The sequence below is a fragment of the Penicillium diatomitis genome (assembly GCF_028827545.1).
Source record: "Penicillium diatomitis strain IBT 30728 chromosome Unknown utg000003l_segment0_segment0, whole genome shotgun sequence".
Taxonomy (NCBI): domain Eukaryota; kingdom Fungi; phylum Ascomycota; class Eurotiomycetes; order Eurotiales; family Aspergillaceae; genus Penicillium; species Penicillium diatomitis.
The window spans coordinates 48009-71978 of record NW_026623175.1 but is presented as its reverse complement, the minus strand read 5'-3'; the positions used below and the strand labels follow the sequence as shown (position 1 = coordinate 71978).

Genomic DNA, 23970 nt, shown 5'->3' with positions numbered 1-23970 from the left:
TCCAACGATTGCTCCCCGATCTCGTCCTCGAGTAGAAGTCTGCGAGCAAGCTCAAGGATCCTAAATCAGCTGAGCAGCCTTCGCGTAACGTTTCTCTTGTGTGTCGTACTACCCCTTCACCGTTATGCGGTCGAGGTTCACCACATATCACGGCGAGCCTCGACAGTTGATTACCAATTCGTTTACGCTAGAATTTCTCAGCACCGGACAAGCAACGGTCAGAACATTCCATTTGCAGTGGAATATCATTTTTGTCATGGCAATATAAAGACTTTGCTAGAAGATGACGTGTGTGCGTAGTCTCAACCCTGGTATTCTTCGCGCTTCTCGACAAAGATCTTCTCGCCAAAGGCCTGCTTGACGCCCTCTACCTCAGTCAGACGCTCGTACCAAGCCATAGTAAGAGGGTACTTGTTGCGCATCTCGGCATCAATGGACAGAGAGAATCCCCAGATCAGAGAAGATCCCACCGTGATGTCAGCCAGGCTGACCTTGTCGCTTGTCGCGAGCCAGGTGCGGTCCTTCAGGTGAGTCTCGAGGTAGCTCAGAGAGCGCTCGATGCGCTGCAGGGCCTGCTTCTCGGTCGCCTCGTTGTACGGGACGTACTTGAGACGCCACAGGCCGAGCTGAGTGATGGGCTCGATGACCTCGCCTTGGGCGAAGCAGATCCACTGACGGATGACGGCACGCTCTGCCGGGGTGGCGCCCAGCAAGCTGGCGGCCGCGGGGCCACTCTCGGCGATGTATTGTGTGATGGCGTCGGATTCGGTCAAGAGGGTTCCATCTGCAGCTTCGAAGGCGGGGACCTTGCCGAAGGGGAACTTGGCGAGGAATTCGGGGGTGGTGTTGCTCTGGCCCATGACAAAGTCGGGAGCGATGGCCAATTCAAGGCCGTTGAGATTTGCCGCAGCTTGGGCCTATTCCATTTCTTTTGTTAGATGAGAGTCAACAAAACCGCAACTCGGTGGAGAGTTGAGGTTGGAGATGATATGTGTATATTCGCGAGCAATTGACGGATGCGCAAACTGCCCATGCCGTTGCGACCGGTTTGTTTGAGTTAAGGTTAGGGTGGATGCGAAGCTCTCTCGGTTGGAAGATCGTACCTTGATCACCCGAGGGCTGGGAGTGTAGGAGTAGATTGTGCCGAAAGGTGCCATTGTGGAGGAGAATGTCGTGATCAGACTTTGGGAAAGAGCTTAATTGAACGACGTTGAGAGGTTCTCTCGAGTGTTTAACCTTGCTGACCGTTGCTGGAGGATTTGAGCTTGAAGAGAGATGATTGAAAATTGGGACAGCTGGTCAGAGGCAAGTCCACCGGGGTCGTTTTAAACCCCTCCATCCCATCCATGCTCCACCGGACCCTCTGCCCCTCAACGAAGTCAGCCGTCGAGCTTGGGTGGGACAAGCACGATGCTGACATTCATCCACTGCCTGAGATGGGGAGCAATCCGTGGTGGGGTTCTGCTGGACGAAAGAAAGGAATGGTGTGCATCCAATTTTTGTACCACTACCATACTACTGATTGGTTCATTTGATCAGTTGATTGTCCTTGTAGATTAATACCGTAGTCCTGCAGTACTCTTTCCATGGTCCTTCGTCCGAAGTATGTGGCGATTTTGTTTTGCAATGAAGCTCAGTTCAATGCCCACCACGGGAATGCCTGGGCAGCATGATACCCTAACTTCATACCTATTGACAGATCCTATCACTCATGGATGCTACTATTATTAAAATTGCAGACACTGGAGGCAGCTTCCCACGGAGTCTTACCGTGGATCCAATGTGCAACGGAGATAGCAGATAACTAGTAACTGAGATGGTAGTTGGTACTGATACTAGATAGTAGATGCCTACCTGATGCTGATGCATGCTGATGCATGCTGATGCTGATAGTATCCTTTGGTCCACATGGGACACGCAGTCGGTGTAGATTCCTCGTCAGCATCTACCCGACCACCTGCCAATTACTCATGAGGCTGACACATCTCAATTGTCTTACTAATAATCCACAATCCACACGAGCGACTTGGAAGCAAAGGTCTCTAGCGCCAACAGTTAGGGATCTGTCAAGTTGTCAAGTGGCGTGAGGGAGTCGCGGCCATGCAGGCAGCAGAGTCGGTTTTGGCGTTGGTCATTCCAAAATGCGGGGGCGCTGGTCATCAACTGGTCAGTATCGAGCTTGGCCAAGTCAAGGTGGAAACAGACGGAAAGTCGGCGATGCATGTTTCCGTCTTACTTGCAGCTTCAGGATTGACACTTCTCTTGGACACGCCATGCATTTTGTCAGAGACGGGATGAGTGATACAGATTCTATACTGGTTTGGAATGAAGACGTCGAGACTGTGGAACGCAATATATCATTTGTGAAATATTGGTGCTCGAGGAGAGTTCAATCTCTTATGACGAATGTTTCTCTCCAGCTTCCAGGAACTACTAACAGCTAGTAGTCGAGTTCTAGTGCTAAGAGACGTCTTATCGATATGACGATACGGTCACGTGATAAAATCGTCGCCCTGTCCCGCCGGGGTAGTTCATGCTTCTTACTTCGTGCTCCATGCTCCATGCTGCCGTTCAACTTTCCAGAATTCTTCCATGTACGCTTCATTGAAACTTTACTATATCCATATCAGAAGCTTTGAGGGACTGGACACCCTGTCATGAGATAGCCAACCATTGCTGGCTGAACACAGTAGCCCATTGTCTTTCAACCCCCTTTGTCGTCTGTGCCTCTCCGGTAATGGCACGTCTCCACGACCCTCACAGGGCACGCCTTTACCTCCTGGCCAACCTAAGCCCACCGGGCCAGCCAAGCCAGCCAAGCCAGCCAGGCCAGCCAGGCCAGAGATAACCCTTTGCAGATCCTAATGCGAAGCAATAATGTCTCTTTTGATGCAACTGCCTCCCGAACTGCACAATCAAATAATAGCCCTGCTTCACCCGGAAGATCAACTCCGGCTCAGATTGACTTGTACCTGGTTTTATCGCATCACTCCACCGCCATCCCATCGTGATCTGCTTGAAGTTGAATCAGGTGACTGGGCACGCCAACGTGATCTTTTCACATGTCGGTATTGTCTTCGACTGCGCCCATCCAGTCAGTTCAGTCAGAGCATGTTGCGGCGACGTCGTAGCCGAGCGGGCCGCAACAGCCATCTGCGATTCTGTGTGGAGTGCGGTCTCAATCCGCGTCAGGAAATGGCACGATACGGTCCTGGCGCTCATGTCATCCTGAATGAACATTTCTATGTAGTTTGCCTTTTGTGCCGAACGTTCCAACTGGGAGCAATAGATCGGTACGGCCGGCGTACGACACATTGTGTAAGTTGCTGGCACGAGACTTGATTGAACTTGACCGGACCACGAGCTCTGAACGGGTCTTTCATCATGTGTCTCTGCCAAGCTTCCTCCTCTCATAACTTACTTCACGATTTGGAAAACTCAAAAGGTGATCATTTGAAAGATGTGCGACAGTTCCGGCAAGAAATCAGACAACATTCTGTGTACCAGAGGCACCTACCGCAGCAGTGAAACACGGCTCAATTTCACAACAATGCATCCTTACTCATGCATTCGGCAACCAAACCACCAATTCATGGGATACTCTTTTGATGCCTCTCACCCCCCAAAAAAACAGCATAGCGGATACAGAGCCATTGAGATTACCGGACGCACACTGCGCTTACGGTGGTCTTACTGCCGTGCATGGAGTCGAATCGTTTTGGATCTGCGGTCATTATTTATGATGACCGCAAAGCTTAAAACTATGTCACATGATAGAATTTTGAAATACATCCCGCGGGCAGGATAAACACCGAGGGATCCGTCACGCATTCAACGCCAAAGGGAAGCTTTGCCATCCGGAGTTCCACCAGTCTTGAACGTGGGCTATCCGTGGCCAAATCGTCTGGAGAAGTTGTGCCAATCTGCCGTCACTTTGTACCCAACCAGGCCTCGCCCTGCGAGTCGGTTCCCTACGGCCAATCTCTTCCACCAGGGGCAGTTCTGGATTGTTCAAGTTGTATCGCGTCACCAAGAATGACCGGGCGAAGCGTGCCAGCAGCCAGGCCTCTTCTCGGCTGAACCGATGATTTCCAACGGGCACGATACGCATGAACTGCAAACGGGGTGCGCCAGTGGACTTGATCAGCTGCCAAATTGCAGTGGCAAGGGACTCATCTGTCGCGGCATTGATGAAACACTCTCGGAGGGTGGTGGTATCCGCAGCGATCAGGCCATGGGCTTGAGATTCCGGGCGGGCATCGAAATGGAGGTCTAGCACAAGGCTGTGAAGCTTTGGGAACATGCTCAGAGCCCTGTACATCTCACACTCTGGTCGTGTGCCCATGGATCGCTTGGCTTGAACTCTTAGCTGCCTCAAATTTGGACAATGAGCTGAAAGGTGGATCAAGTCCGATGCGTTGAGCTTGGTGTATCTTGCGTAATCCACGGGACACAGCATGAGACCCTCTAGGGACGGTCCGTGTATCTCGACCACACGACGCAGGTTCTCAGACCCTCCAAGGTCACCCACGCTCAAGTACCGTAAGGGACGGAAGGCTCGGATGGCATCGACCAAATCAGGACTGGGAAGAAATTTCGTACTGTTGAGCTCAAAGAAGAGTCCCTCGAGCCTTGGCAAATGTTGGGCAACACGAGCCAAACTCGCCCAATCAAGCACCGGCGCTGCCAGGATGAGTGAGCGCAGGTTGGAAAGATTGCCTGCAGCCGCGAAGCTGAGCACAATCTCTTCACTCAGAGCAGACCCAGATATCGTGATAGATTCCAGATTGCAAACTTTTCCAGGCGGACTGGTTTCCTGCAAGTCTTGCCATTGTTGCTTGAGACGGAGGAGGGCGGTAGAGCTCCCATCGTCTCGGCGGTGGAGACCAAACACTTCCAGGTGCTTCAAGCCCGGCGCGTTAACGAGAAACGCATACATCTCGACAACGGGCTGCTCTTCCCGGCCATACAGACCCAGACCCACGGTCAGAGTGTTCAAGCGAGGCCGCCGAAGCCACTCGATATTGAACCGAAAAGCCTCGGTTGAATTTGGCCCTTGAAATTGATGCCATGAGCCCGTATTGCCCAGACTTCGCTCCACAACCTGTGCCGAGAAGACGCTCACCTCGCATGCTGGATGGTAGCGAGAGACGATGTCTTCAACCCCAACCGTCACCTCACCCTGTGTCGAGAAATCAATTTGCTTGAGATGACTAAGACGTGCGATGAGAGACAGAACTGGTTCCCAGCTCCAGTCGCAAGCGTGGCTGGTATGCACAATGGTAGGTCGTCTATGTGGGATTGGATCAACTGCAGTAAGCCAGTGATCCAACAATGTATCTTGCACAGTGGGCCTGTCCTCGGAAGCCAGACTGACTGCCCACGGCTCCAGACGTTCAATCCTATGCCACCAGTAGCCTTGTGCACGGGCATCCCCGGCAACGTGAAGTCTCCTGGCCCATCTGAGGGAATTTTGACCTTCGGGGGTTTCTGTGATCTCAGCGACGGCTGCTCGCAAACTCGTCATGTCCGAGAACCTGAGCGTGAGCACTCCGAACAATATCGGCGTTGCTGCATCATAGCAGGCACGATTGACCTTTCTAAAAGATCCCAAGTGTCTCCGAGAATCCGGCTGCAGAGACTGAAGCTGTTTCAAATTAGCGGCTACGAACCATGATCTTTTCATAGTGAAAGGAGACAAAATATCGCGGGTACCAACATACATGGCGGCTGATTTGCAGCAAAAGCTCCTGTGGGAGGCGGTCCATGATAGCGGTGGCTTCGTTTGAACACCAAAGTTGTGATCTTGGTTGTCAAAGTCTCGACGAATGCGAGAGGGAGAATGGAAGAAAGCCGCAGGAAAGAGGAAGCAAAGGCAGGGAGAGGACACATCGTCATGGGAGAGGTATAACTTCACAAACGTCGCTGGGCTGGGTTCTCACCTATCGCCTTGACGGCAAACTAAAACGAAGAATCGTGAACGGAATACACCGGAATAACTAATATGTAAGCTTGCAAAGGTCGCTAGACTGGGTTCCCCTCGCCTCGACGATGGACCTAATCGAGGGATCAGCAATGGAATACAACGGAATTTCCAAAGCACAAGCTTGGAAACGTCTCTGGGATGGGCTGTCGTTGCCTCTGGATAGGTAGACCATAATGAGGGTTCGACAATAGAACAAAACGGCTTATTCAAGATGCATGATGGTAAACGTTGGTTGGCTGGGTGCTCATCGCCTCAGCGATCGATCCAAATGAAAACCCACAATGGCTTCAACGGAATCGTCATGGCCGAACCATCGCAAGCAAAACAATAACAACAGAGTAAGAACACAGAAAGAAGATCATGCGTGGCTTTTCGCTGATTATTATCTGCACCTAGATGCTTCCAAGTCCCGGCCATCCATTCTGTCGGCGCTGTAGTCCCTATATCATGACATCTCCACTTGAACGTTGTCATGAAGTGGAGAAGAGCCTTTCACATTACTCCGAATTGGTACCGGCCGGATGACCGAGATCTATGAGCCAGGACTTGCAAAACCGAGCTCCATCTGACTACTTTGATGGAACTTGCTAACATGCTTCTGACAATTTCAAATAGTCTCGACAACCTAGAATCATGATCAGCTTCCGGGCATCGTCATCTTGTTGCATACGTGTTATGAATTGGCTCCCGTGAGACAGACTCACTCTGATTTGCCATGTCATCTCCAAACAAGGTCTTCAACAGATCCTCTCCATGGCGCACTCCCTCAGCCGGCGTATATGACACGGCCTTTCTTCCAAGGGCGAGTCCGATGACAGGCGGCGATGGCACAAGGGTCTTGTATTTGGGATTTCCACCACGGCATAGTGCCAACATCTGCTGATGGATGTTCAAGGCACAATAATGACCCATATGCATGGCACCTCCGCACCGTTTGATACCTGGCCATGAGGCTATATCACCGATTGCATAATGATGCTGGGAATTGGGTATGTCGCCAGCAAACTGCAAACTGAGTGTGCGTCAGCATCAGAGTCCAAGTGGAACATACAAGGGAGCGACATCATTCAGCAACATACGAGGGTTGAACCTTGACGTAGCCGCGATCATCAAGGGCTCTGCCGGGTAGATACTCTGATGTCGGTACGCATCGTGAGATTGCATTCAGAACATGCCCTGTTACCGACTCTCGCCCATCGCTCAGTGTCAAACGCCAGGCATTGTCCTCTGCTGCGTCGTCGATACGTGTGGTACTTGTAACTCGCTGACTGAGGATCACTTCAACACCATCCTCATGTAGTGCGGCAAGAACTTGTTGGGCAAACTCATCAGGCAGCGGCTCGGACGATAGTAGTCGATTCCTGGAATGGATCAGAGTAACCCTTTGATCAGGGACAAGCATTTTCAGCTCGGCAGCCATCTCGACACCAACGGCACCTGGTATTCGTCAGATATGATCAAATGGACTGGAGAGCAGAGGGCCAATAATGGTGAGCATTTTAGGTCTGATGCTGCAGACCTATTAGACCAGGGCGGAAGCTTACCACCACCGATGATCGCCACACCAGATGCTTTCCGCACCTGACTGGAATGTTTCGAAGCTTCTTCCAGAAAGTCTTTTCGACACAAAGATTGAGGAACAACTGGGTACGTCCGGCGAACGCCCGAGGCAACAACAAGAAAATCGTACGATTCGGCAAGAATTGACCCTGTGGCGGTATCGAGAACGTGGGCGACCTTCGCAGCGCAATTGATTTTGTTCACGCGTCCTCGAACAATCTTAAAGTGAGGCGATGCTAATGCCGGAATATCTTCAAATCGTGTCCAAGATGCGGTGGCTAGCTTTTCACAGATCAAGGATTTGGGTGAACCAATTAGATGATCTGTCGGTGACAAGTCTCAGCAGGCCACAATCGTGCGTTTTCGAAATGGGAGTGGTTTGACATACAATATCCGTCGCGCTCGTCCACGATGGTAGTTTGGATTGGGATTCTCTCTGTTGGAGTTGGCCCATCGTAGGCATAGTTGAAGCGTGGATGTCGAGCTTGCGTGAGATCCCACAGGTTGAGAGCGGTTGAAAGCCCACCGTATGAACCGCCAATAACCATGACACGAAATGGCCGCGCAGATGCCAGTACAGTATCATTGAGGGCCATTGTGAGGTAAGAAGAATGGACAGTAATCTTTTCGAACGGGAAGAAATATCTGTTTGATCTATGTTCAATCACCGTCGATGTTGCAGAGGGCGGACAGTGGGGAGAGAGGTCTTCGTCATATATGATGCTCTATGGGTAGTTATGGAGCTTTTGAAGACAAAGGGTCTTGCAACAGGGGGTCCCAAAAATGTCCTGCATAGTCGCACACGCTCCGCAGAGCGAACACTACGAGTGCTTGGCGGCTCTAACCAGTCTTGCAGGACCCCCTTACAATTTATCAGATGAGAGCGTTGCTGTATCATACCTGTCTTCCGTGGAATTTGCGGCTCTCTCATTTCGGATACTGAGCGGAATTGCGGTGGTCCCACTGCTCTGGAGCTTCTGCACGGAAATTTACGGAGCCTGTTCAGTCTATTACGCAATCTTGAATGCCTGAATCAACATTCCAGGGCGTGCGCCACGCCAATTCCTTTCGATTCGGCATGAAGCATAATGGGGGTTAGACAGACAGGCTATACAGAGCACACCTCGCTCGAATGATTTGGACGCGTCATGAAAGCTGTTGATCAGCACGGTGAAGATTGGAATGTGCTTTTCCATCGCTACATTGGATGGAGGATCATGCAAATCCAGGGGTGCGGATCAGATAACAGGGTTATCTTATCTGATCTGCACTTACAGTGGTGGGTCCTGTACATGAGTTCACAGCGTGTAAACGAAATTCAACGGATAGCGTGTCGCACGATGCGGGCCCTATTCTCCGTCACAGCCAGATCATACTTTAACCAAATTGACAGGCCTTTCTCGACAAGATGATGACGCCAAACTGTTGTCCCATATCCTGAAAAGCTTTGCAAGGTATAAATCATTGAAGACGTACTACTATCAGTTGAATCTAGCTGGGTGACATCTTGTAATGAATGACCAGCAGTGATAGACACGGGTGATCCATGTACATTGTACAGTGTACAGTATACAGTAACCGCCGATAGCCGCGTCGCGGTCACCCGCTATTACTCAAGCAATTTAATGATTATGATTCACCTTCCTCCGGTTCCGAGTCAATGCCAAGTCGCTCATGGGGAAAACTACAAGGCTATCTTCCCCACTCCATCAAAATTGGACTCCTTTCCTGCTTCGGTGCAGGGAAATTGACAACTCTTCCGAGAAGACCGAGACACATACACGTAGTCATACACTAATACAGCATCCATTTTTACATACCGAACCGTATGTATGTACGCTTTGCCTCAGCCCTAAGATACTTCGATATCTTACATTACAATACATACCTATGGCACGTTTCGCATATCACGGCACGTGGTGCATGCCGCATGGCGATCTGATAAGATTGCCGTACATCGGCACAGATCCGGAGGTTAAGAGACAATTCATCCGCCCGAACAAAATAACACCCTTTGATTGGCAGTTTATCGAGACAGTGAACGTTTAATTCTATATGGGAATGGGTCATGCTCCAAGACCGAGCAGGATTGTTTCCCGCGAATGCCCATTCGAGCGCCCGCTATGCAATACTCGCTCTTACATAATGTAATGTCTTTCAGGCCCTGCGCGTGGGACCAAATCCGACGATTTCATGACTGTACCTCCTGATCATGGTGTAGGTTGACCTCGATTTTCCATCAAGGCTATGGCTTTTTGTCGCAGTTCCACTTTCCTCACCTTTCCGCTCCCAGTCACCGGTACCGTGTGAGGAACCCCCGCCTGGCCGAAGACGAACACATGCTGCGGCGCCTTGTGTCGTCCGAGAGTTTCCCGAGTCCAAGTCCGAAGCTCCTCATCACTTGATCGAGACAAGCCTGGTAGAAGCCGCAAGTGCGCGCCCACAACTTCTCCGTACTTTGAGTCAGGAATGCCAATGACAGACGCAAGTGCAATGTGGGGGTGCGCGGCTAGACGCTCCTCAGTTTCCAGCGGGTATATGTTTTCTCCCCCACGAATGATGATGTCTTTGAATCGACCAGTGATGCTGCAGTAACCTCTCTCGTCGAAGGAAGCTTCATCTCCGGTCTTCAACCACGTTATTCCGTTGCTATCGGTGACGAGGGCCTCCGCAATTTTCTCTGGATTGTTCCAGTAGCCTTTTGTGAGTTGATAGCCCGAGATGCAAAGCTCGCCTCGCTGACCGATCGGCACGATGTTCCCGTCGCGGTCGACGATTTTCGCGCGCGCATGTGGGAGAATCTTGCCCACTGTCGTCATGCGGGTGTAAATGGAATCGGTGGTGAACGCATTGAAGCACGTAGGGGATGCTTCCGTGAGACCTGGCAAGACCAAGCGTTCGCTGGAAATTAGCAATGGTCATGATGATGGCACAATATGCAATGACTGCAAAGATCTTCTCATACCGTAGCTGCTTGTGTACTCAGTCATGTTTAAGTCCTCCAACAGCCGCTTCATCAAATGTCGTGGAACAGGGGCCCCAGCAATGATCCCTGTCCGTAAGTTGGAGGTGTCAAAGTTGGCAGGCTTCGGAAGGCTCAGAATAGCTTCGAACATTGTAGGTACTCCATGCAGAGCAGTGCACTTCTCGTTTGAGATGGCATTGAGAACAGCCTGGGGATCAAATGTCTCATTGGGAAAGACAATTTTGGCGCCGTGGTTTACCGCAGCAAGCATGCCCAGAACAAGCCCAAAGCAATGAAACAGTGGCGGTGGACAACAGAGAATGTCGAAGGAAGATAATCTCATGCGGTCGCCGATGAAGCGCGAATTATTAACCAAGTTGCTGTAAGCGTAATCAGTAAACGCCACCCAGGCCAGAAATTTTGGTGCGAGAATGGCAGATACAACTTACTGATGGGTCAACATCGCAGCTTTCGGATTTCCGGTTGAGCCACTGGTGAATTGCAAGTTGCATACGTCGCTCGGTCGTAGTTCAGCTTCTCGATCTTGGAGGGTATGGAGGGGCTGCGAGCGCCCTCGCCCGAGGACCTCGTCGTAAGTCGTGAAGCCCTGATATTTGCCACGGAGAATTATGATCTCCTCGACAATTTTCGTGGTCTTATTTGGCTTTGGATTAGAGCCGACCTGTTCCAGGAATCCCTCGAGATTATGTCGCCCTATTTGAGGTGTAATGAAGAGGAAACGACAGTCTTTTAACCAACAAGAACGCAATAGCGCTGTCAGTCCAGGAATCGAACATATTTCAGACTCTTCAAGGCTTCTCTGCTCATACCTGTATGTTCCAAAGCATATTGTAGCTCTGATGGGGTATAAGTGTTGTTCAACACCACCAGAATAGCCTCGACGCGGGCGGCTGCGAAAAAGACAGAGATAAACTGCTCGCAGTTGCCTGCCATGATACCCAAGCGATCGCCCTTATGCACATTCATCGCGAGCATACCTTTAGCGAGACGATCCACTTCCTCCTTCAGGTCACTGTATGTCCATCGTGCCCCTGTCCACGGAAAGACAAGGCATTCGAAATCTCCATACCGAAGCGCCTGTAGTGTAAGTAAATCACCGAGGGTGATGTCCAGAATAGCCGGCTCGAGAGGTCCTTCGACGAATGACCATTGTAGCGGAGCGGACGTTGTTGTTATATGATCCAATGTCTTCTGCAGGCGTTGAACACTGCGCGAAACCTCCATGGTTGACGGGTGCTTGGGCAACTGGTAAAATGGAAAGGTGGTCAAGAGACGGAAGATTTCACTTTCACACGAAGTGCATGAGGGAAGGAATTTCCACAATTTACGACCAAAAGAAAGCGGAATCGCTGCGCATTCTTCCTTTTCATGGCCGCCCCAGTTTCAGTTGCTCTCTATTTTCTATCAGATCAGATAACCGGGGATTTGCCAATCAGATAAGCCGAAAAGTGGGTAATTATGTATGTATACCGGAACATTAGCAGTCTGGCTCGGTATTTAGCCATACTGCACATCGTATTACAGATTACAGCAGTCTTCGTCCGAGCGTTGAAACACAGCCGAGCCTCCGGCCCACCTTCGGATCAGATAACGTCGCTAGATTCCGGACCAGCGTGACGCACGCACATGCCGGCATCGGCTTGCTCGTCCCTCCCATCAAATGTCAGAATCCGCGCGTACTCGTCTGTTCTCTCGCGACCCGGCCATTCAAAATCATCCCAGCGAATCTCGCCTCACTAGCCCTGTAGATGGGAAATTGGCGGAGTTCCACGCCACGTATGTAGGCTGTAATGAGATTACCATATTACTCTTCAGCGAGAGGTTCAAAAGGCTTCAATCGATGGAAAAGGTCTCGATCGCGTATCGCTCACCTTGCCAATCGACGGGAGGAGATCCAAGTGTCATTTACTGGGGCTCATACGATAATAGTGGGGTAGGCTAGAATTTTCTCGTTGCTCCACTCGGACTCGCACTTGACTTCATCAACTTGCATTCTGCCTGTACCTATTGACCAACGGAAAGAAACCTACGTATACTGAGATGATGAGCTTTGAATTCGGGTCACGACAAGTGAGGGGATCAAGTTTCGAAGTTGAACACACGACTCCTTCGCGACTTGGATTCAGCATGGGAATCCGTAAACTATACTGGCTTCATTCGGAGTCTTTTCGTCCGAAACTAATTTCAATGACTGGCCTTCATCCACTGGGCGGGTCATTAATACCTCGGGAGAAGTGAAGCAGCTGTCCTCCACTGACTCACTAGCCGCCTCCCCAAGGGAGCCCATGGATGCAACAGAATTATTTTGCCTAGACGGGAGAAACGACGACTCAATTATATATCAAGTAAAATACTTCAAGCTTGCATGTACAAAATCCCGTGGCGCGCCTCCCGCGTAGTACCCACTACGTTGAGCACAAGGTAGACCAACAGGCGGAGCATTATTATCATCAACGGATTCCACTGTACCGCTCCGACGGTCGTCTTTAGAAGGGAAGACTCGATCCGACGATTTAGATCAGACTACCCAAGGCAACGCATGGAAGAGCAACGCCGACCAGGTCGCCGTTCTAAGACAGATGAACAGGTTAGTTCCATATGTACGAAGAGAATGTTGCATTCAGGACGGAAGATGGTGGAATGACACTTACAGCCTCAGAACGACTGTTCTGGCAGCAGGCAATACTCTGCTGGCACTTTTTGTTGAGAATGTTCTGGGCGCTGAGCAAGCTGGCGACAGGGACTAGAGGTGGGAATGGTGTCAGGAAAGTGCCAATTCATTTTCAATCGTGATAATGAATCCTTACCACCCAAGCTAAGATCACTGCATCCGTTGAAGAGACCAAGTCCGTCGCTGCCAGGACCGCCAGCGATAGCGTTCGACAGCACGCCAGCCAGAAGACCGTTGTTGACGCTAGTCACCGAGCCAGTGACGGTCTCCTTGTTGCAGCAAGACACAACGGCGTCGTTGCCACACTTTGCGCTCGCTTGTTCGTAGGTAATGTTGTTGGAGCTATCGTCGCTTGAGCCATCACTGTGCTTGCCATCTTTATCACAAGGAGCGGAGGGCATAGCCAGAGTGGCCGCAGCGAAGAGAAGGGCAGTCGCAATGAACTTCATTTTGGTGGTGAAGATAACAGAATGTTTTTGGGTTTGAGAGGTAAAGAAGAATGCGGCTAATTGGGATGATGATATGGAGGTTGGATAGTGGGTTGAAGACCTGAAATATATCTGGGATGATGGTCTTTATATGCAAATCTCCTCGATAACTCATACTCGAGCCGCTACATCCATGGGTATAACGCCTAGCATTGACCCCATATCAGACTTGGATGGACTCTAGCATCAACATACAGTGGAGTCGATCAAGAGTGCTCCGGTCAGATGAGGATCGACGGGGGGTCCCAGAGTGGATCCACAAAACTAATAAACTGATGCAGGGCAACAATTCAGCAGCCGGGCAACCTAACTCACGATAGCAAACCAGGTAAATCGAGCCGGGCTTGGTAGGTAGAGGCGCACTATCCGATTGATCCGGCGTATCATGCATGCATTGAGGCGCATTTTCACTGATGCGGAGAGGACGCAGCGAGAAACTCAGAGCTCCCATACCCCTGCATAAACGAGTGCCAGGCTGCATCTAGCCGCAGGATACCTGCATGAAGGGACTGGGGTGATTTGTGACAAACCAAGCATGATCTGCGTATAATCAATAGCTTGCCCCTCCTGAGTTTGTTGTGGAGCTGATGCTTATTTCCATTGGGAGCTGGTGATGTGACCTATCGAATGCCCAGCATGAAGCCAGCCTTACGGCATCCGAGGCAAACAATATTGGGTGTATCGGAATGAGATAAATTGACATTCAATTAGACTACGTGGAAATGGATACTCTCAGAAATATGATGCGGGGTGCAATGATAGCTCCAACTCATAAACTGGGTAGCTCCAGGTGCAAGTGCAGATGTCACGGGCTTCAGGCTTGAGAGCTGATGATCAATTTAGAAGACTAAGATAACTGAGCCGAGCGTAAAGTGCCTGCTAAAAATCGCATCTAGAGGACGCATCTGCGTGGAGAGCCCCATAATATTAAAATTTGCACGATACTACATATTTCGATCCGAGTTTCGTCGGGCAAACGCATCGATCCATCAGTGATATATTTGGAAACACTGACAATTCGCTCCCATCGCTCATTTCGAAGATCGTTTTTGATCTCAGGAGGTGTGAAAATGCCTCAAGCAATCCGGTTCCAGGCCCTCGCCGTGTTCTCCAACAACATCTTTAGCAAACTTCATACGCGCCCGTCGATCTGTCACGTTGTCACATCGAGCGTGTAGTATCACCATGTGAAACTGTCTTCGAAGTATTGCAGATCCTTGTGCCCGTGTTCCATTGCAGCACGAGTCGCCATGCGGGCTTCATCGCACATTTGTACCGGCCCGCAGACGAAGATTGCAATTCTCAATCCTGCGATTAAGGGATCAGTGGCTCGATCGGAGATGACTGATGAGATACTGGGCCGACCAGCAGACATCGTGATTCTATTTTGGTCTTCGGTGAGCACTCTATAGTCTGTGTCTGTGCAGTAGAGGGATGCACGAAAATCATCCCGATGAAGGAATGGCTGTAAATCACGATTGACAACATCTTGCTGAAAGGTCGCTTGCTTTGCCACCCAGATCAATTCAACGCTTTTGGTACGTAATTTTTGTTTGCTGTCTGCTGATCGGTGGTTGAGTGATCGGCGGAGGTGGTCCTGAAGGTACGGTAGAGCGGCGGCAATCCCAGTGCCCCCCACGACCATAAGCACCGAATCGTAATCCCAGAGTGGCAGCGAATGACCATAGGGGCCCTCCAGCAGAATGAAAGGTGTAGATGGAGATTTCTGGTCACGAAGACACTGGCGACGTAATTGACGAGTCCAGCCGTCATAAGGACGAATCCAGAAAGTCAGCCTCGTTGTCTCTAAAATGTGTCCATCGTCGAGACCCCACTCATGACCCAAATTCTGGGACACAGTTGTGATGAGAAGTGGCAGTTGGGAGTCGCTTCTAAACCTGTGGGAGCGACTGGGCGTCAAGGATTCGTCTTCATGCGGTGTAGATCCAGGTCCCCAAGAACAGACAGTGAACGGATGATTCTCCCAGCCCTTCGCTCTGAGAGGCTGATGAAGGAAGTAGTAATCACCCGGCTTGGTTTCCAACGCTCGAGGTACCTCAAAATTCAATTTCACGACGTCAGCTTCTGCATCGTATGCCATCGAGCAAGCGATCAATTTCAAAAAGCCGTGGTCGCAAAATTGAAGTCGAACATTCAGATAGAGCGTTCTTATCAGTCGTAAAATGCGGTCAAGTCCCCATATGGCCACAGCTGGCCAAAGGTAACGCCAGTATACATGGGTTTTAAAGGGTGTTGTATGACTTCCCCATGATCAGCATCGCTTAGTATTGAACCAGTCTGGTAGAAATACTTACTAGAAGCACCCGATCAACATTGCTACCGAGAGCAAGACATGTGCTGCTACAAAGAACTCATATGCCATAGCGCGAATTCGATCGAGAGAAGTGATCAAGACGACAGCCATGGCAGTAGTTGCCTGTAGCGCATCAGCATCCACATCGAGACAAGGCTTCCACATGATAGATCGGGTTGATGCTTCCTACCAAGACTCCCCAGAGAACGAAGGTTTCGAGGATATCGCTCAAGAGATCTTCACCGGCTGCTCAAGTTAATGACTACACAATCTCAGCAGAGAAGGGGGAAAAGGTTGTCATCGTCTGACATACCTCTTATGTAAATGACCAGATAGAGAGCGGAGTGCATCGCTGCCTGTAAGGTAGCTATTCTGGCCACATGGCGATGAAACAGATTGAACTTGGAGTGGCTCCAGCCGGTGGCCGAAGTAAGAATGTTGTTTCGGACGCCGAAGACGAGCAGCAGTGGCATATTCCCAAATGACATGATACCGGCCCGATCTGCCGAGTATCGTAGAATCTGACTGGTGATGTCGGGCCAGCTGTACAGTGTAAGTGGGAGGCTTCATGAACTTGTAAGTGGGAGGCTTCATGAACTTAATCTATTTAGGCGCACTCACAAGATGTTCTCGGAAGACAAACGATAGCCAACCACGGCCAGGAAAAGACTCGTGATCCAAAAGCCAGCAACTGCGAGTAGTTCGGCTCGCGAAGAAGTCTCATGTCCCATAAGAATTGATTCCCAGTTAGCTTTCGAGAGTGGCATGTTTAAAGGGATTCCGAGCCAGCAAATGGCGTTATTCATTAAAGATCGTCGACCTGTATCGCCGTGGGAGCGCGTCGAACTCAGATTCAGGGAGCTCACGCCCTGGCGATCGTCTGAGAAGTGACGGAGGCCAAAGACATTGTAAAAGGTCCCCATAGCCAAGATGATGAGCCAGTATACATAGCCAAAACATCTATGCGCCGCAACTTTAGTAAAGAACCAACAATTACTCAATGCGAAGATAAGACCTGGGGCACATACCCAGCAAAGTGATGAAACCAATTCTCATATTCCCACGTGTCCTATTGGGTGTCAAAAGATAATCTGGTTGCAGAGTTATTCACTACACCATAAGAGGAAACAACTTACCAGGGTCGCAAAAACACGATCAAAATGATTGCGAGAAAGTAAGACTGGAAGAGTTACAACATCGTCTTGACGCAACTCCAGGTAATCGACAGTTTTATAAGTGTGTATAGCTGCTTCGGTGAGGTTTGTAGCGACCGACTTTCGCGGAATCAATTCAAGCTCGGCCGCCAGAAAGCAAGCCTCTTTGAGATGACTTATGCCAGCTTCGCGTTCTGCATCGCTGCAGTACAATTCTGTCGACGCGTAGGTTGAAATGACCCTCGGCCAGCGTCGACAGCGGTTCTCCCACAAACCTCTATTTTGATCTCCCGAGAATATGATTGAGTCGAGCGCTGAATAGATCGCAATCACGCAGAGCTCGTCTTTTGTGCCGAAGACGCGTCCGCAACAGCGTTGTGCACAAAACACAAGAAGGGCCAAATCTTGCAGTCGCATGCCGTAGTCGCGTACTGGCTCACCAAAAATTGAGTCTAGAGGCGACGCGAGGGTGACAAAGAAGCGTGAATGAAGATCCACAGAGCACCCTTGTGGGAGGGGCGCGGCTTTGGTCAGGCTGAAGTGAATTGACTTCTTGTGTCTCAAAGCCCGATCACAGCGGTCTGATTTATCTTATCTGATCTTTTCGCAAACAGCATTGTATTGGAAGTACCATACTTACCGAAGTTACCGTACAATCATTTCATACGGTATGTGAGCTTACACTTTACAGACCATTGAATGTCGGTCAACGTTTCATAAGTGTATCATTCTGCTCATGCATCCTCCGACTCGCAATTCGGCGCATCCCAAGCACCAATGTCTGCTCGAAGACTATGACTCGAGAACGGTGAAGATCCCAGATTGACTTCAGAACGCTCCACAGATGATCAAGCCCCCGTAGTCTTCACCAGAGGGTGTGATGATTGGCGGTCTTTTTTTTATCGTCCACATCCCCGCCGTGTTTGACTTGGACAGTTTCTTGGGGCCCTACGATGTCGAGATGAAGTCCACGTTTCGAATTGTGTCAACGGGGCATTCGATGTATATCGAACGAACTTGACAAATCACTGGAAGGTCGCCAAAGTCGGGCTCACTAACAGATCTTCTTCTTCGACCAGTACACGAACCTTCAACCCCCAGCCATCTCGGCCTCCAATCCAATTCTTGCGTTTCCCCACCTTCTCCAGTTTCCGCGTATCTTTTTGAAGCTCTTCTTTGAGTTGAGTGGGATCATAAGAAACTTTTTGAATGGCGATCCTCAACTCTACCCCCTCCTGGTCTTCCTTTTTACCCAAATTATTGACCCACTTCGCGGAGGGGACGATGCGAGGCTTTGAAGTATCGATAGCACCCGTGAGATAGATCTGACCGATAATGTAACCGATCTTGCCAAGATACCGGGTCCACCACACTTCTTCCGGAGTCAGAATTCCCTGCATGTGGGACTTGAAGCCAATGTCCCGCGGTGGCAGCTCGCCGCCATAGCGCTCTTGGAGCATCAGAGCCAAGAGAGCTCGATGAGCATGAGGGATTCCATGCGTCGAGGCCAAGATCCCCGTACTTGTGCTGAACAGCGCTGCACTTGACGAGACCTCCTTCGCCATTGAGGCATGAACGTACAGACTGTTGGCGAAAGACTGGACCAAATGGACAGTGATTACGGACGGCACCGATCGAGACTGACCAGGGCGGGGTAGGGAGGCCAGCATTAAAGCCGCAATCGCCTGTGCCGACGCAGGCGCATATCGAGCGGTTGCAACCTCGAGTGGATCTTGTTGGCGAACCACCGGGAGCATTTCCCGAAAGAGCACACCCTCTCGTACACCTCCCTGGCAGAAATGCGCTTCCTTGATACCATACGGTAATGACTCCGCTAGCGTGTTGACAAGGAAAGCGACGGAGGGAACCTGGCCTCGCCGTCGGTCGGATACTCGGAAAATCTCATCCGCAGTGCGAGCCACCTCCTTGAGAGCGTCGGTGTTCTCAAAGTCCGCTTTGGGGGCGGTGTAGCCATTGATGATGGAGATGGGATAGTTTTGACCCCGAGTCTGGTGCAAGTACAACAGAAGATATCCCCAGCCGCGGAAACCACCCCCAGAGAGGTAAAGTGGAAACCCTCCCTGGGCGTGAGCTTTGGCCTTCAGGGTTTCGGGAACCTTGAGGCGCTCAAAGGCAGAGCGGAAGTTATCGGCCATCTCCTTGCGGAACTCTTCTGTTGCCTTTTTTGCATCTTCTTCGCTTTTGTTCCGTTTTAAATCCGCAAGCTTCTGAGTCAGGGCGGCCGCTCCATAAGGGAAGCTCACTGCACCGAGTGGACTGATGCGAACACTGCCAGTATGTGAGATAATCCAGGTCATCTGCATGCTTCCGCCGCCAAGATCTAATGCCAGGCCTTCCACATCGGAAAAGCTGCTCGCGATTCCCCATGCTCCAATGATGCCTTCTTCTTCCTTGCGCAGAAGCTCAACCGTTATGCCTGTTTTAGAAAGAATGGCGTTTGTGAACGCTTCTGAGTTGATCGCCGTCCGGGTAGCCTCAGTCGCAATGATACGGATGTTGGAGGCGGGCACGCCAAGTTCCACACAGATGATTTGAAACCGTACAATGGCGCTCACCACACGATCAATGACCCGCTGCGATATGGGCACACGCTCCCCAGTGTTCGGATCGACCTGCGCCTCGTAAAGGGAAATGTTGACTCGGTGGAAATGGACTGTGGGAATCACACGGGTCGTCGGGGAAGTCAAGTCCGAGATCGAACATCGGATGCCATTACTACTCTCGCAATGAGAATCAGAGAAGAATCTCATTCAGGATGCGAATGCTATGCTTCTATTCGTTCGCGTACCTGCCCATGTCGACCACCGCATAGAAGTTGTCATTTTGCCCGGCGTCGGCGTGTCGGCTTCGTTCTTGAGGACCTCGTCCTGGAGGATAATCCATGCCGCCTCCCATTTGGTGATGTTCACCAAGCAGTCTTTGCTTTTGAATGTCTAGATGAAGGTTTGATTGGTGGTGGTTGAAGTTCGAAGAGGCCGTGAGATTACCCCGCGACGCCTTTTGTGAGCTTGGGTGATTTCAAGACTCTTGGCCGTGCAAGGTAAGGTAGTCAAGGTAGTGGTAGTGCCCTGCTGCTGTGGTTGCACTAGGTATCCAATGGCTGTGACTGGGTGACATCATCAAGTGCCCCTACCTTATGGACCTCCTTAGCTCACTGCGGTGGTGACCCGACGTTGGGCGTCATTGGACTCACCGCCTACCACAAGGTGTAAGGCGGTCATCCCAGATCAGCTGTGGTCGGGCACTCCCGCGATGTTGGCTGGAACATTGAAGAGCCGAGCCCGGTTGGATTAGTGGCTCAATGCATTTTCATCCTTGTGCTAGTGATGCACTCACTCACTACACGACTTACTTCCAGTCTGGGTCACAGTTTTGTTACTTGGAATATACCGATTTCATCTATTTTGTACTGGGGAGACATTCTTCCGTCATGGACAAGATATGTACGTCTACGTGTCGAATAAGCCGTCTACCTTAGGTACCTAGATAGTAGTTAATCCGAGGACATCGGGGTTGAAATAAATCCATTCTCTTCCGTTCATACATACATCACGGTGATCCAGCTGCAATCGTTCCATTCATCCAGCTTGAGAGGAACATTATGCCAGTCACCCCATGGTACCACAAAACAACCTGATCAGGTGCTTATCGCTTGACTGGGTAGCAGCTGACAGGGTCAATGCAATGCACCTAGTTTTCTTCAGATTTTCACGGGCCCAACGGCAGTGTTGAAGAAATCAGTAGTCACTCGTGTACGTAGCCCAGGGGAGAAATAGTCGTATCCAACGAGTACGCCGCATGCATCCACGAAAGCGGTGACAGGGATCGAGCCCATGAACATAATATTCCACTAGAAGTCTGGGTTAGACTCAACTCAAGCGCCCGAAATGCGAATCCGAGACTCACAGATGCGACATGACCTTGCAGAAGATTTCTCGTGACCAGGCCACCAAACACAGCATCACCCTTGATCAGGAAATCCTCGGCGAAAAGGGGATAGTTGGATAGCACGTAGCCACTCCACACGCTGGGCTTTGGGCTGCCCACGCTGTAGCTGGTCACCGTGTTCATGACCAAGCCTTGCTGGGTGGTGTTGCCGTAGTCGAAGATCGAAGTGGCCAGGGCTCCCTCGTAGGCTTCATCTGCACGAACCATTTTCTGCGATGGTGAAAAGTATAGGTAGCCAGATGAGACGTGCGAAAGATTCGCGTTCCTGACATGATATGCTGCGTCAGTGACCGGACATTTTTGACGTTGAGATTGCTGGTATTCAAAGTACCACTTGTGCTGGATGAAGCTGGTTTGAAACTCCGTTTTCACCATGGGTGGCTTCGGCTGCTGGAATCCGCTTGTGAACTCTTGGATTGAGGTCGGAAAGTGACCGCAAGCCTTGGGCCGGGTCTCAAGAGCATCACCCAGGCTGGCCAGAAGGCAAGAAACGATGGGAATCTGAAGTTTCATGATGGAAAGGGCAATAATTTGGATAGGTCTGACCAAATTTATTGAGGCAGGGAACAAATCTTCAAGAGTAAACGTGTAACCTCGCTCGGATTTGGGTGTCTAGTCAGATGGATGAGAAAGAGAATGAAGCGAGCATTGAACGACGGGGATTTCTGTAGCTTTATATAGATATTTCTGTCGTCTCAACGGAGCCCGAGGAAGGCATCGCAGAGCAGATCCAGCGGCACCTCGGCGTTCATGAAATTTGTCGCTAATTAGATATCTTTGGTGCCTGGCTACTTGTGGAGCTACGCTTGGATCTCGCGCTCGATTATAACCGAATTGGGAAAGGTTGCAAATGAAGTTCAGACAGCCCACCACCTAGAGCAGGGGTGAGCATTAAGCTTATCTCTACGGGTTCATCATGGTAATCTTCAGAAAAAAAGCCTTCGGAATTTAGCTCGCTGTTGACGCCCAAAGGATATCTATATCTTCTTTGACTCTGTTGGCCACCTTGAAGCCTTGTTTGTGAATTTGGTCCAACAGGTCCAAGATGCTGGATCTTTGGTCATCCTTCCGTGCACGTGTGACCGCACCTCTCAGTGGAGGTAATAGTAACACCCCAGGGCCGCCTGGAGTATTGAGAACGAGCGACGAGCGCCAGATGATTTGATCGACGAAGGTAGATATTTCAAGCAAAGAGATGTGTGGAGTATGCGACAGGTGCCAACATTGATAGTAATCAAAGGCGTTAAAAATGGTGATGATCATGTAGAGGCAGTATGATTGTGCAAGGTGAGGCTGTAGGCTTCCGCCATCGCCAGTCTCGAGACCAAGCAACTTATCACGAAGTTCAAGTAAATCGTTTTGTAGTAAATGGGCTTCCAAGCCAAATGCTTCTAGCACGGGGTCGACAATGTCGGAAGTTGAGAACTTGCGCACATGGTCATAGAATCTGCTGGTCCATGATGAGAGAGTGCATCTTGGAAACATCATCGATACAAAGGATAGGGATCCATACCGGGCAGTAAAATCGTAAACCTGCACCATCCGTGATGAGATGGCACTGAGTGCGTCCCATGTATCTGTACCTGATGAATCGCTCTGATGTATGGCCGTCCAGCTCTCGCTATTTAAAATTGTCCCTCCTCCGTACACCAGCACTCGATTGGCCTCGAAGATCTGGAAGACCTGACCAAAAATCTGTCGAGGGAGCGACATCGAGCGTTCTGGGCCTGCCGCTTGTAATAAACGAGAGGTGCCATGTAGCATGTGATTCGCCCAACCGTCCCCGGTGCTATCGATCATCAGCTATTCCAGTGAGTTAGCACCGCAGTGGTCTTCACCAGAAACCTGAATTGGAAGAGACGTGGCAACGCGAATACCTCAAAAATACCAGAAAGAAATGTCGCCCACAAAACATCATCCCGACCATGAACTTTCGCCTCTGTCAGAGCGCCTTTCAAGGACTCGATAGACCGAGAGTACAGGCGCAGGGCCTGGAATTCGGGGCTATCGGCTTGAGAATATCGAGCTGAGAAGCCGCGGCGGGAAGCATGCAGCGCTCCAATGGCACTGGCAATGGAGCTGAGAAGCGAAGATTGTTCCACAAGAGGCAGAAGAGCTCCGCCCAGAGTATTCAAACAAGGCACAAATTGATTGCATGACAGAAAAGCAAAAAACTGATCAACAAAGACCGATGCGGCGTTTCTGGACACTTGAGCGGGCAGGGAGGCATCCTGCGACTTGGTCTCCTCGTAGAAGACGAAGATGGCCTCTGGAGGTTCAGAAGTGCGCCTCCTGCAGGCTTTGCCCCGACGAATACACGCATCACAAGGCGTGCTCCCGGTACACTGCTCGAGATAGGTGGTCAGAGCTCTGCCATGGCAAATATGGTGGTGACCTCTACAGTTCCATACCCACCTTGATCTTTCGGACGGCGCATGACTCGCAGCGAACCACCCGCTTGCGCTGGTCTAGGGGACCTAGCTCTCGTTTCTTCGACATAATCAGGAACAAGTTCAACGCAGGAAAAAGCACAAGCAACCGGGGTTTACTGGATCAAAGACGGACGGCAAATTTGAATTGGGAGCCTCCCAATCTCAGACGAGGCATCTCAGGAGTCAGGGTTTTGCTTACCCATCGTTTGCACCGCCCACTGGAGCGCTGAGGTCAGATCCTGCGATTTCACCTTCGAAAGGGTTCAAGCACGATGTTCTGGACCGGCCAATCGCTCCACCATTTCGCATCGAAGGCTCCACGGGCCTCACGCTATTCCTGAATAGGCAGTAATCGAGCGTATCAGTGTTGCCTTGCAGCCTTACGGCCTCAAGAGCCGCATGGAGAGTTG

The 23970-nt window shown here is 50.6% G+C and overlaps 9 protein-coding genes across 9 annotated transcripts; all 9 read right to left on the bottom strand.

The window, feature by feature from the left end:
- Positions 1–302: 302 nt before the first annotated feature.
- Positions 303–1157, bottom strand: N7539_002289 (glutathione S-transferase family protein; the record flags this gene model as incomplete). The annotated part of the gene is made up of 2 exons (XM_056931892.1): positions 303–917; positions 1104–1157. 2 exons carry the CDS (start codon positions 1155–1157, stop codon positions 303–305), a joined length of 669 nt encoding a protein of 222 aa, XP_056791851.1.
- A 2666-nt stretch (positions 1158–3823) lies between these two features.
- N7539_002288 (uncharacterized protein) lies at positions 3824–5686 on the bottom strand (the record flags this gene model as incomplete). Its single annotated transcript, XM_056931891.1, has 1 exon — positions 3824–5686. One exon carries the CDS (start codon positions 5684–5686, stop codon positions 3824–3826), a length of 1863 nt encoding a protein of 620 aa, XP_056791850.1.
- A 954-nt stretch (positions 5687–6640) lies between these two features.
- On the bottom strand, positions 6641–8142 carry N7539_002287 (putative pyridine nucleotide-disulfide oxidoreductase AMID-like; the record flags this gene model as incomplete). Its single annotated transcript, XM_056931890.1, has 4 exons — positions 6641–6998; positions 7066–7423; positions 7531–7869; positions 7935–8142. 4 exons carry the CDS (start codon positions 8140–8142, stop codon positions 6641–6643), a joined length of 1263 nt encoding a protein of 420 aa, XP_056791849.1.
- A 1614-nt stretch (positions 8143–9756) lies between these two features.
- sidI (putative long-chain-fatty-acid-CoA ligase) lies at positions 9757–11756 on the bottom strand (the record flags this gene model as incomplete). Its single annotated transcript, XM_056931889.1, has 4 exons — positions 9757–10427; positions 10512–10891; positions 10961–11258; positions 11342–11756. The coding sequence occupies 4 exons, from the start codon at positions 11754–11756 to the stop codon at positions 9757–9759; spliced, it is 1764 nt and encodes a 587-aa protein (XP_056791848.1).
- A 1289-nt stretch (positions 11757–13045) lies between these two features.
- On the bottom strand, positions 13046–13652 carry N7539_002285 (hydrophobin family protein; the record flags this gene model as incomplete). Its single annotated transcript, XM_056931888.1, has 3 exons — positions 13046–13102; positions 13184–13275; positions 13340–13652. 3 exons carry the CDS (start codon positions 13650–13652, stop codon positions 13046–13048), a joined length of 462 nt encoding a protein of 153 aa, XP_056791847.1.
- Positions 13653–14871: 1219 nt separating this feature from the next.
- Positions 14872–15792, bottom strand: N7539_002284 (NADPH oxidase family protein; the record flags this gene model as incomplete). The annotated part of the gene is made up of 1 exon (XM_056931887.1): positions 14872–15792. One exon carries the CDS (start codon positions 15790–15792, stop codon positions 14872–14874), a length of 921 nt encoding a protein of 306 aa, XP_056791846.1.
- A 2392-nt stretch (positions 15793–18184) lies between these two features.
- Positions 18185–20075, bottom strand: N7539_002283 (putative transcription regulator (RTG2); the record flags this gene model as incomplete). The annotated part of the gene is made up of 2 exons (XM_056931886.1): positions 18185–19895; positions 19969–20075. 2 exons carry the CDS (start codon positions 20073–20075, stop codon positions 18185–18187), a joined length of 1818 nt encoding a protein of 605 aa, XP_056791845.1.
- Positions 20076–20880: 805 nt separating this feature from the next.
- Positions 20881–21641, bottom strand: N7539_002282 (uncharacterized protein; the record flags this gene model as incomplete). The annotated part of the gene is made up of 2 exons (XM_056931885.1): positions 20881–21030; positions 21087–21641. 2 exons carry the CDS (start codon positions 21639–21641, stop codon positions 20881–20883), a joined length of 705 nt encoding a protein of 234 aa, XP_056791844.1.
- A 435-nt stretch (positions 21642–22076) lies between these two features.
- On the bottom strand, positions 22077–23627 carry N7539_002281 (Zn(II)2Cys6 transcription factor; the record flags this gene model as incomplete). Its single annotated transcript, XM_056931884.1, has 4 exons — positions 22077–22578; positions 22642–22931; positions 23006–23473; positions 23544–23627. The coding sequence occupies 4 exons, from the start codon at positions 23625–23627 to the stop codon at positions 22077–22079; spliced, it is 1344 nt and encodes a 447-aa protein (XP_056791843.1).
- Positions 23628–23970: the final 343 nt, after the last annotated feature.